The 12,538-nt window shown below is 41.7% G+C and overlaps 1 protein-coding gene across 5 annotated transcripts in view; it reads left to right on the top strand.

Annotated features, from left to right (window-relative positions):
* MPHOSPH9 (M-phase phosphoprotein 9) overlaps nt 1-7,892 on the top strand; it is a 41,542-nt gene extending 33,650 nt beyond the window's left edge. For 4 of the 5 annotated variants that reach the window (XM_019538878.1, XM_019538876.1, XM_019538877.1 and 1 more), the window contains 8 exons: nt 418-555; nt 1,569-1,744; nt 2,662-2,826; nt 3,176-3,296; nt 4,167-4,270; nt 5,166-5,416; nt 5,971-6,039; nt 7,146-7,892. In XM_019538878.1, the coding sequence (XP_019394423.1) occupies nt 418-555; nt 1,569-1,744; nt 2,662-2,826; nt 3,176-3,296; nt 4,167-4,270; nt 5,166-5,416; nt 5,971-6,039; nt 7,146-7,247 (1,126 nt within the window). In that variant the 3' untranslated portion in view covers nt 7,248-7,892. Of the gene's footprint in view, nt 1-417; nt 556-1,568; nt 1,745-2,661; nt 2,827-3,175; nt 3,297-4,166; nt 4,271-5,165; nt 5,417-5,970; nt 6,040-7,145 lie in introns of those variants that run through there. The other variant, XM_019538879.1, reaches the window with a different exon arrangement.
* Nucleotides 7,893-12,538: the final 4,646 nt, after the last annotated feature.

Raw genomic sequence — 12,538 nt, 5'->3', positions numbered from 1 at the left:
TGGGGCAGGGTGGACTGCCACTGCGGGCTGGGGCTTGGGGCAGTGCTGGGCTTTTCCCAGTGAGGAGCTGGGCTGGGCTGTGTTTGGGGCTGGCAGGCTGTGGCAGCACTGGAAGAGTGGGTTGGGGGGGCTAGAACCACCACAAAATTTGCCCTGATTCCCAGCACCACCACCGCCTGCTCTGAGCCCAGCCCCTCCTGCCATGTAGAACTCGGCGCAGCCCTGGCCCCAGCCCATAGCGGCATCCTACCCTCGTCCCACATGCAGATCTAGGGGCACATTCCCCCCCATGCCCTCCTGGGGTGTGTGCAGCAGTGGGAGCTGCCCCCCCACCTCACCAGATGAGCCACTGGTATAAATGCTGCTTCTAAAAACAAATCTTAGAGTCTTTTGTAATTTTGAAGCTTTACATTTTAGTAGCAAGTTGGCAACCCCTGATGTCAGCAGGCGAAAGTGGTTGATCCCAGGAGCGGAGTATTCGATTTTTACAGGCCAGCCTCTGGAAAGCCAAGAGACCAAGGACAACAGACTGGAAGAAACCTACGTTCCTTCCAGGTACCATAACTTCTATAATCCTGCTCTTCTCTGATGTTGTGGGAAGTCAGGGGCTACTTACAGACATGGAAAAAACCAAACAAACAGAACTAGCACTTTTCTTTCAGCTCGGCATGCCCCTGCACTAAGCACAGAAGAGGCATTGTGTTAGTTTGGCCCGGCTCACCCAACATCTGTATAGGTTGTATTAAAAGCACCAAAACCCCCTGCCAAAGTGCCCAATCTGTACAGATGCTGGGGAGCTGTGTCCGCTTCCTCTTCCAGGTAAGCTCTGTTTGTTTTTTTTCCCACATTTCTCAGGGCCCAGGGATGTTTTTAATATAGGAAAACATGACAATGGAATGGATTCTTATTTTTGAATCTTGTACTAGCAATTTATTTAGACCTGTAAAGCATGTATCCTTTGCTTTAGTTGCTATGGAGGTCTTTAAAATAATCCGCTTCCTCAGTCTAGTTGAAATAAGCAGAGATAGTTTTACCCCTCCTTAGGTATGTCTTGTGCCAATGCCTGCTGCTCTCAGAAGTGTTCCATCTTGTTTCCTTTCTGTCCTTGAACAGCAAAGTTATTCTCCTTCAGCATTACATAGTCTCAGACATAGCTCTCTGCTGGTTCTGTAGTCTTGTGTTTTGGTTCAGGTGTTGTTCTTTTTTTTTTTTTTTGAGTTCTTGTTCCTTCCAAGTGTGCCAGATTTCCTCAGAAGAGATTTTGTTACGCAGATTTTTGAGTCCATGATTAAAGTTTGGGTCATCAAATTGGATGCATTTCCAGTGCTGCTCAAGTCTGAGTGCTCGCACCATTCTGTAACCCAAGCTTTAGAAGTCCGATGTTCCTGGAATAAATGGAGAAATTATTGAACCTCCGGTTTGATTTTTGTAACACAGAACATTACTTTTGCACCACCTACCTGGAAAGCAGTAAATTAATTTCTGTAGGATCGTATCTTTTAGTTGACATTTGGAAAGCCTGCATAAAAGCTTGGCTCCTCATATGCTTTTTTCACATGTTATTTAAGGCACCATTCTCCTCCAGAAAAGGACTCTTCACAAGAAGACTCTTCAGCAAATGTAATTGGAAAAAAAGAAAATGAGGCACCTGAGACACCAATCATGAAAGCCTTTAAGGAACTTGAAGAAAGAAAAGCATTTAAAGATTGGACCACGCAGACAGAAAAGGACGACACTTCCGCCAGTAAATTCATTTATATTTCTAGGCATGTCTTGACTTGCAGCCTCCAAATTGCATGTTTTTTTGTGTTTGTTATTCCCAAGGATTCACACTAGTCTGGCTCAGGTGACAAGGTAAAAATAGTTCATAGCGGGCATTACTTACTCTGTCAGATCTGTATTCCGCCTAACAAAACCTGAAACAATAACCTAAATTACTTATTTAGAATAGTAGGAACACTATTGCAATAAGTTAGTCTTTTTAGCTCAGTGAGCTTTCTCTGGTAGAGTTCTGAGGAAATGTACACACTTTGAGTATTCAAAAAATCCTGCTGGCTTTTGTTCATTTGTTCTCCTAGGATAGCATCAGAGCAGAGATATGTATACTGTGACCTGTACTAAGTGGCTGAGCTGTGTTTAACCTTTTCTTTTGTATTGCTGGAACCATGCTTACACATGATACAAAATACGGTTCCAAGATGTGACCTTAAATTCAGTCACTAAAATTTTGGACTTATTCTGCTAACGCCTGTCTCTGTCATCCTGCCCCTTCAGCTGCTTTTGCTGGCTTAGTTTCTGCTGCTACTTTCTGTTAAGCCTAAGCTGTTTCTCACTTACTCAGGCCTGTGCTGTTTAACTTCACTTCACTTTCAGCTCAGTTCTTTTCTTCCATATCTATGCTGCAAACAAGCTTCTCCTTATAGGTCAGGTTAACAATCTATTTTAATGAGTGTCAAACAGAGCTCAGTTTCTAGTGAGGACAAGAGTTAAGAATAGACGTCCTTTCATTATAACACAAACACACCGACATGGAAAACAGCTGAGATGGAGTAAGCACAGGTTTGTTTACAGTCGGTTACAAAGGAGCTGAGTGAAAGAGGATCTTCTGCATCCCATATACTTTAAGACACACATTAAAATTCACATTTTGTTCCATGACAGAAATGTCAAATCGACGGCAGACTGTTGGATTTGATGAAACTACTTTCATTACTAGTCGGTCCCCCGAGAACTGTAAAGACCAACAAAGACCAAAAAGATACAGCTCACCTAGTGGGCAGAGGTCATCATCTCTCCCTCCTTCCAACAGGAAGTCAAACACTCCAAGTAAGCCTTTCCGTTTACAGTTTTGCTTGGTGTCCCTTTAAAAAAGCATTTAGTCATGTGAGGTTGTTTCACAAAGAGCAGAAGGAAATTTAAAATTTAGGATTCTCTTGTTATCATGGATTTTCAGAAAACTCCCAAGTGACAGCAAACTTTGAAAACTGTAATTTGAACATTTGGCAAGGTGACACAAGCTTTGCATGATTTAAACAGATATTAACTCATAGAAAACTTTGAAAACCATTCTTTGAAGACACTTGAGCAGGGATCCATTTGCATGGATCAAACTGTATTAAGAAAATCTCTGGGTAAGAAAAATGTTAGGTACTTAAAAGCCTGTCCTTCTTTGCAGCAAGAAGAGAGATAATGTTGGCACCAGTGTCTGTGACATACAGTCCAAAACGATCACCAAAGGAAAACCTATCTCCTGGATTTAGCCACTTGCTTAGCAAAAATGAAAACACAGTGACAAGGTACAAATTTGCAATATTGGTTCATTATTATTTTCTGATTGTATTCAGGAGTGATACTGCATGTCCATACTCCAGTGAGAATAGTCTTTGTTCATGCAAGTAATCCTGTGACAAGGCTCATGCGTGAAATGGGTGCTGCCTTTAGAGGAAGGGATTGCCTGACTGGGCCTTGCACCTGAAGTTAAGCTTCCTTTTTGAAATAAGGCAAGAATAAATTTGGATAGTTCCCCTTAGCTTGCCAAGGTGTAGTGCTGGGTATATCATTATATATGACGGGATAATATTGACCAGTAGCGGAGATATTGTCCTTTGTCGGTCCAGAGTAAACCAGGGTCCTCATTTAGGGAGACAGATGTACCCAAAAAATGGGTAGAAGAGAGCACTTCCTATTCTTTTCTACCCATCTGTAGAAACATTCTTGTTGGATTAAGTCTCCTGCCATTTCATACACATTCCCTGAACATTTGCTAGATATGCTAGTTAGCAGGATGTGGTGGAGCTACAATGACCACACTCTCACCCCTGAGGGCGTGCAGGGGGAGTAAAGGTATTCTATTCCTTTCTCCTTATGCACAAAAGTTTAACATTTATTCCTTTTCACAACTTCAGGGGCTGAGTGTCACATTTAACGTGTTCTTGAGAGTAGGGTTCGGCATCCTCCTTTGGTAAAATTGCTTCATGATTTGTTGCTCCTGTTTGAAACAGAAGAACTCAAGGGCAAGTACCCAGAGGGATCAGGTTTTCCAGTGAAGAGGAAATGGTTTCCTTATATATTAAGACAGGGAAAGATAGGAAGCAGTTTGTTTCAGCTCAGAGTTATTTCTACTGATTAGTCATTTCCAATCCCCCTCCACCCCTGTTGTTCTGTAGGTTTGATATACTTCTGGATGATCTGGATCTTGCTCCTGCTTCTACACCACAACATAGCAATCCAAGAAAAAGACTCCAGTTGCTCTCACTAGATGATATAGAAGGTAACTTGTCAAAATAGGGGAAAGATTTCTTTTATTTGCTTTAAACTTGCAGAAGGGAGTATTTTCTTTATCATAGCTTCTCCCAACTAGATAAGAGATGTGTATATAGGAATCACAAAAGTTTTCTATGACGTGCAACTTTCAAAATCCTTATCAATTTTGTAGCCTTTATCTTACAGTAAATAAATGGTATAATAATGTTGTTTGTAGATATAGCAAAGTGGCATGAATACAGTAGTTCATTTTTATGTGTACCTGCACGAGGACAATAGGCTAATAAAAATCATTGCATTGAAAAATAAGAGAGGAAATGCATTCCCTAATACCTAATTTAGTTAAGTTAGAGCATATATTGCTGGGAGCCATATTAAGTGGTATGTACCCAGTCTTATTAATAAGATTCTGTTACAAAGTGTTGCCAACAGATGGTGAAAGGTAAACGTAACACAGCCAGTTCATTTGGAGTTTTTTTAAATAATTGGATGAGTCAAACCAATTCTTACTTTTGTTGTTGTTTGTTATTTTTGCATTTAGCTAACTTATTTAGAATACCATTGTGATGTCAGGCATGAAGAAACTTGGGAAAACTTGCATCAGTAAAAACAATTGTCAATCCGTGCAATGTAGCAGAACCCACAGCTTGTTAACTACAAATTGTGCCTTACATCAAAATCCATCAAAGGCTAGCCAGACGAATGTCCTGTGTCTGCTGTGATGTTGCTAACGTGGGACCCCGGGAGGCTGGCTAAAAAGACTTTGTTACTCACAAAATTAGGTTTCATACCTAAAAGATGGCAGGGAGTCAGCACTTCTGTGGTTTGGTTTATCTTCTGTTTTAGATCATATATTCATGGAGAATTTAAACAAAAACAAAACCACTCCTTTTTTTGAATAGGAAGGCAGCATTCTGGTAAGGGCATCAACAGCTGTGTTAACTACAATTCTTGTGCTGAATCTTTGCATCCTGGAATGAAGAAAGGAACTGTGGGGTCTGCCTGGGAAGAGAGGAATATAACACACAAAAATGAACAATACGTTCCTGCACCAGTAGCACCTTATGAGGCAGACTTCAAATACACAGCAAGGATTAAGACATTGGCTGAAACGGAGAGACTTTTTGATGAGCTCACACAAGAAAAGCAACAGGTAAAATGATCTTTTATTCCAAAATTGTGAAAGAAACAGTGCGTCTAGGAGAAGCTCGTGGTATTGCAGTCTACCTGCATGGGACCTGGCACAAGGTAATGGAAAATGCCCAGTGGTGTTCTGACAACACACCTTTCTCCTTGCTTCCTGACATTCTGATACTTTGACTCTTCTGACATTCTTTATGGCTCTTAAGAGAAACGGGGAGGGAGGGACTAGATTGAATTTATTTATTTTCTTTTGCAATATGCCAAGATTTGAAGTCTCCCTTTCAAAAATGAAAGGCAGGTATCTTGGGCTATTCTGGAATCTACTTGGAAGAGTGTCCTCTTCTTTCAAAACATCTTTGTAAGAATGGGCAGCAGGATGCATGTTTACTGATAGAGTATATTATTTGGTGACCTGGCAAAGGATGGTTATACCTGAATAACTACACTGCATTTATACTTCGAATCTATCCCTGACTTTTTTTGCAGATGAAAGATGTGTGGTAGGTTTCTACTTGCTCTTGAAGCTGTAATCATTTACAGCTGTGGTATTTTCTGTATTTCTAGATTGAAGCTGCCTTAAGTCGAATACCATGTGCTGGGGGAAGAATGACCTTGCAAACAAGATTAAATCAGGTGAAAACTCTCATTATATCATGTATCAGTGACTGACCTTTTCAACTGTCCTCCCAGTTGGTAGAGGCTCACACTATATTTTCTGTTTCATGAGAAAATAAGCTAGTCTTTCTTGGATCTACTGATGTAAAACAGTATTTAAATTAGACTAACTTACATGAGCCAGAGTGTGAACTCCCTGCACGCTCATTTGAATTTTTTCTCACAAGTAAACAGAAAGTTTCCTTTCCTTTCCTTTCAATCATAAACATGCAGCATATACTAGTATTTTGCATATTCATTATTTGCATGTAGGAACAGTGTTTCCAAATATTTTATATAGTGCAAACATTGAATGGTTAAACATAGAAGCACCCCTGAGAGTGTGAATAAGGGGTAAAAAAAATTCAAGAATGACTAATAAAATCCAGGTTCTTCTAGGACAGGACACTGAAGCTGTTTAGCAGAGCACAGTTCTTTAGAACACTGTGAAAAACATCTTACCCATCTCAAAGTGTAAAAAAGAACTCGTGGAGGCAGAAGTAATTCCTAAAGAAGGGCGATGCCGGCATTCAAGCTGCTGCTTCTATGGAAAGTTCTGGGAGTGAGGTTAATGAACACAAAGGGTCAGAAACTTCTGTTTCATTTCTCAGCAGAAAGCCACCAGCACACTGCCTCCCCAAACCAGGCTGTAGTTGCTGTTTTTCACTGCTAATCAGAATGCAATGTACGGAACAAATATCACCATATGTTGGAGTGAGTAACTGTTCCATAGATCTGTCCCACTTAAGTACTGACCTGACCAGACCTACTTTGTATTTGCGAGATCTGACAAGATGCACCGGAAAAGGATGCTATCGCTTAGATCGATATCTTGCAGAGACTCTGCTTTCATAGGCCTTTGAACAAACCGATTTATTAATAGTTTAGTTAGGCAGAATATATGCAATTAAGCCACAGGATTGGTTTACGTAGGCAGATACCCTGGTGCCAGGGTATGGCTGCTCATGCATCAGAAAGAACATGAATGCAAAATGGGGACACTAACAGGATATTCTTTATAAAAACACCATCACTTGGAATTGCACGGTATTTAATTTTTTATTTTTCTCAAATATGTTCTTTAGGAAGCCTTGGAAAATCGCTTGGAAAGGATTAATAGAGATTTGGGTTCAATCCGCATGACACTGAAGCGATTCCATGTTTTACGTACCTCTGCAAATATTTGAGACTTGTATCTATTAAATTTGGATATGCTTTGGTTTGCACTAACATATAATTATGCACTCAGCAAATGCAAATTGTTTTGTATTTTTGTAAGCCCTCAACAGTAGTTTTACAACCATGTTATCCTTTACACACAGCAATATTTTGTACTTCAGACAGCCACCTATATTTTAAACATATTTTTGTTACACTTGAGGAATTGATCCGTTTATCGTGTATTTTACTATTTTTAAAAATAGTAACTATTTTTAAATAGTGGTATGAATTCAATTTATAATATGAAGAAGGAAGTAAACAGAGGCAGCTTGTTTTCTGAAAACAATCATGTTATCCTTTTGCACTCACTCTGCTCTCCATTTTATAGAGCAACTGGCCTATACTGTAAATAGTAACTCCTAGGTAATTTTGGACTTTTATATTATTCATAAGGCAACATGAAGCTTCTGTGGCAAAATCAACTACAGATATATGCTAGACATCTTCTATTGAAAGTATGTAGCTAGGTTTTAATTTTTCTTTTGTTGTGACTCATTTTAAATGCATCTCTACACACTGGAATTCTATTTAAGTATTGTTCTGTATAAATTAAGAGCAAGCCATTGAACAAACAAAAGAAAATAAATGTATGTGTTCTTTTTTTTTACAGACTTGCATTTCTTGTGTGATTGGGGGGGTCACAGTATCATAGAGCTGTATGAATCGAAGTGTATTCTCTAGACTTAAGATGTAGAAATTAACTTTCACAGATTCTGTTGGAAATACTTGGAGCTAAATTCTCTTCCATGCCCTCTGGTTTTCTCTTCCTTTATCTCAGTTTTGATGAATGTTCTGTAGGACCATGTGGATATCTTCAACACACAACCTTCTTGTAACTTGGTCTGATGCCTTATCAACATTCATTTAGGCTCAAAGTGGGGAGATGCAGAGTGCTATGGAGCTAGACATATGGCATATAGACATCTACATGGACTTATCTGCAAGAGAGGGCCAGCTGTGTATGGGATACTTTTCATGCCCCTTCCAGTCTGACGTGGGGCCAGGATACTAGAAACATTCTTGATATTTTTTTCTTATCTAGTCCTCTCGGTAAAAGAGGTTTTGTTCTCTATTGCTTCTGTTTTGTAGTTTGCCATTTAAGATTCCATTAGGAGTCATTCAAGAATAATTATCAGTGTAAATACTCTTCAAAACAAGTCCTCGCATGCAGGTATCTTCTCTTGGGGAATGTTTAGCTGTCGTCAGTATGTACTTACATTTCAACTTTGGTCTCAATTAAAATTCACCTCCAATTATCTCCTTCGCATGCACAAAGAAAGACTGGGTACAATAAAAGGAAGCATCGTGGCTCTTAGAAAATAATACTTGACACAGAAAAGCCTTCAGTACGAGATTGCAGGAAGTTTGCTGTTGGTGGGTGAAAGGGGGCCGAGCACACTTTCATTTTGGCCTTAGGGTTTGCATATCACCAGTATCTTTTCTGAGAATTTCATGCAGAGCAGTTTCAGAGGACTTCCATTTGTAATGAGTGCTTTCTTTATACATTCTTAGGTAGTAGAAGCAATACTGACATTGTCAGGCTGGCTGCAAACTGGTATAGTGTGTTGCTAGTGTGGTTGCCACTGGCCATGTTTGCAGATCATTTTGATCGTTATTTTACTTTCGACCTTCATGTTGTGTAATGTTTTGCCACAGTGCATCATAGTGGAGTGCCATTGTTCTTGAGCTTTTATGATATTGTCATATACTCCAGGGAAGTATCCTGCTTTGATTGAAACATCAGGTTCTAAGATAACATAACTCTGCTTGAGGGTTTGGGGTTTTTTTTGTTTTTTTTAAAGTATGCCGGATGCTAATGGGTTATGTTGTCACCATTCTGATCAGAGTTATGATCACACACATTTAAAAAAAAATTCTGCATTTACACACAGAACTTCTCATGATGAAGAACAACATATGTATTAGTTGGCATATTGCTCAAATACAAAGCAGGCAACCTAATCTTGCAGTTTGTATTTTAATATTAAATAAACATTTAATTAGATTCTCTTCTGCTGCCCAAGGAATAATAATACATTCGGGGATATTACCCCAGTGCTAATTTAGTTTTTAGTCATATTGTCTGATTTCAATTTCTGCCTTAGTTCAAGATGCATAGCCACCAACGATAGGACTGTTTTCAGTAGAAAGGGCAGGGCACCGGCACGAAGGAAGCTTGTGATTATCTGCATCCAAAATCAGTGCTTGGTTTTAAAATATTCAGTGACTGTTTTCAACACATGCTCATACAAAGAAATGATATGGCATACAGCCTTACCATGGGCCTTTTTCTGTGCTCGAACAGAGAGGTAAAGTTACTTGGCGAGTACATTCACCTAACCTTTACATTAGAAGTGTAGAGATGAATGCCTCAGGGATAATCATCTCTAGCACAATCCTGATATAGACAGAAGTGTTTATATCTTTTGGTCTGCATTTTGGAATCAAAATGCTCAGAATAAGAATCTCAGCTTCCCAACAGCTGTATATCACCTGGCAGAAATGGTGTTATGTTACTTCCATTCTGAGTGGTCACATTATGCCTGCTAATGCCTTCAACCATACAATTCAGCCAGCTAGACTGCTTAGAAGGAATCCATCACTAGGTACATTTACACAGGGAATTAAAACGTGGCTTCAGTCTTCACATCAATTTAGGCACATTATTCTCGTTTACAGCTGTCTCTTCCCTGAGCTTTGCAGCAAAAACTATTTTCCTTAGAGGATTGATACCCCTATTGGTTTTCAAGTTCAAGTACTGTATTATATCTCCAAGTACTCTGTTATATCTCTGTTTTATTCCTCTGTTTTTATATATACCAGAAAAGCTGACTCATGAGCCAAAGTCTATACAGTATCTATTGGAAAGTCGCCTTGCATTATCTCGGGCTTTCTGTGACTATTTCTGCTATATTTTCAGGCTGCTGAAGAGAATTTGAGATTCTGATCCTGATAAACTTTTAAGATAACAGTTTCCAAAAGCACCACTGATTTGGGATATTTTGGTTAAAACAGCTCATGCCTGATTTTCAGAGGTTCAGAGAACCTTCACCTCCAGATGAAGTCACTGAGGACATCAGGCCCAAGGTGTCAGAAGCTAGGTACCAAGAAATTGAGGCAACAATACAGCTGCTCCTTTAGAAAATGCAGTAGTTACTGCCGTGTTGGTTGCTAGATGATGTATGTATTATTCCCCTTCATTTACATATTTTTTTAGTTGCACTTTTAAAAATATTTTCCTTTAACCCACACACACACAAACCCCGCTCTGTGCCAGGGCCAAACCGTGTCTTAACAAAGGGCTGCGGGCTGGCTTATCTTCGCGTTCTTTCTAAGCATAGCTTTAGTTTTTGCCCCTTTGCAATTCCTCCTACGTCTCCATCACACTTTAGATGTGGGAGGAACTGACCAATGTCCTGGATTTACCAGGTTTTGCTCAAGTCCTCAGCCTTGAGCAGCCCTTTAAACCAGCTTCTGGCATCACTTCTTTATAAGGTAAGGCCCACTGCTCCTTTAGCTCCAAGCCTGGACATTTGGGTTACAGCAGTCCCATTGCCTCCAGGACTCTACCAGTAGGTCCAGATTAGTTCAACTGCTGATGGGAATTTACCCTTCAAGGGAAGTAAGGCAACTAGTAGTAGTTGCAGCGACACAGTCAGCTGTTCCAAACAAACTGGCATTTATTAGCCAAGTGGAGACAGTATGCAGAGCCCTTAGCCTGGCCAAGATGAACTCAAGGCAGAATTCACAGAAGCAGGAGCAAGTACTGGATGTGCTGTGTGATCTCCTGGGATCCGTTTCATCTCATACAATTCTTAAGCCCAGACAGCAACACCTTAGCCCCCTTGTCCTCTCCAGTTTTCCCTCTTCTGCTCCACAGGGAAGTTTAAGTTGCTCTCTTTTAGAGTATTATTGCCAGCACTGCCTCTCTGGAATTCCCCATTCAAACATACAGTCCTTGATGGTTCCTTCTTTCTCACCTACTCTCAAGGAAGAACTGATGTCTTCACAGCCAGAGGAAAGCAACCAACAGGCACGAATCAACCGAGTCACACCCATTATTCATCAAAATATTACAATAATTTCCATATTCTCCACCTGGAGAAATCACCAGTTGCAAGTGCATCGTTCTTTTCTGTCTGTTTCCTTGCGCAGATCTGTCTACCTCGCTTGTGGTGCTGGATCCTGCCTCTCAACTGCTGCCCAGATGACAGTGTATTAGTAAAGCAAAGCGGGTAGCACATTAGGTCCCTGCTCGACCAAGTGCAGAGAATGAAAATCTGTTCTCAAACTAGATAGTTGCAAGATGGCAATGGAAAGAAACAAGAACAGAGCGCTTAAAAACATTAGGACCAGAGCTGTGTCAGATTCTTGCTGTCAACCCCCTCTCCTGTCCTGCCGTCTTGTTACTTCACTTGCATCTTTTGAAGTATGTTGCATGTCTTAGGACTGATATAGCGTTCTAAGCAGGTGGGACCCTTGCAAAGCAAGTAAAGAGACAAGGGTCTGCAGCCTGGCTATGGATGTGACCGTTGCAGTGCGATTGTCCCAGAGTGGGTGCTGAGGGTGTGAGGATGGGGCCCAGCCCGCCTCAGTACCTGGCCATGACAGAGGTGGGACTAAAACAAAGTGTCAGTCCTCCTGCTGCTGACCGGGGGGCTGGGTGTGACGGAGAAATGAGGTGCGGGAGACCAGCCTTTTGCTTTCACTTCTTGGAGTTAAATTTCACCGGCCCTGGCATCAGGGAAAGAAAATGAACATGCCAATGCTGCAGGGAAGAACTACCCCCGAGCCCAGGGACACGTCTGCACGGCAGCATCTGGCGAAGCGAATCTGGGTTGCCCAAAGCTTGCACACTCTCTGATTTTGTCACAAGGTGCATCTCCCCCCTGCCCAGGGGATCGCACAAGGGTCTCCCAGCCCCGCTGGGGACCTCACGGGACATCCATCAGCACAGCCAGCTACAGCCCCAGGCCTCCTCCGGGGGGGCGTGCAGCAGGCCCGGACACAGGCTCCGAGCTCGCCGGTGAGAGGGAGCGGCTGCCCTGCCCGTCGCCTGGAGCCCAGGGGCGGCCGCTGCCCGGGCTGCAGGGGACAGCTGGGTCTGGGGTAGTGGTGGGCTCCAGCCTTGGGGCTGGGCGGAAACTGCCACTGTGCCTCAGTTTCCCCACGTGCGGCGGGGTTGCGCGGGGCACAGGGCCGCCTGTGGGGCAGCCGGAGGGCGGCTGTGAGAGGGCTGCAGGGCGCGCGCGTTGCG

This window comes from Crocodylus porosus, unplaced genomic scaffold (genome assembly GCF_001723895.1).
Source record: "Crocodylus porosus isolate Cpor-Errol unplaced genomic scaffold, CroPor_comp1, whole genome shotgun sequence".
NCBI classification, from domain to species: Eukaryota; Metazoa; Chordata; order Crocodylia; family Crocodylidae; genus Crocodylus; species Crocodylus porosus.
This window is presented reverse-complemented; position numbering and strand designations above follow the sequence as displayed.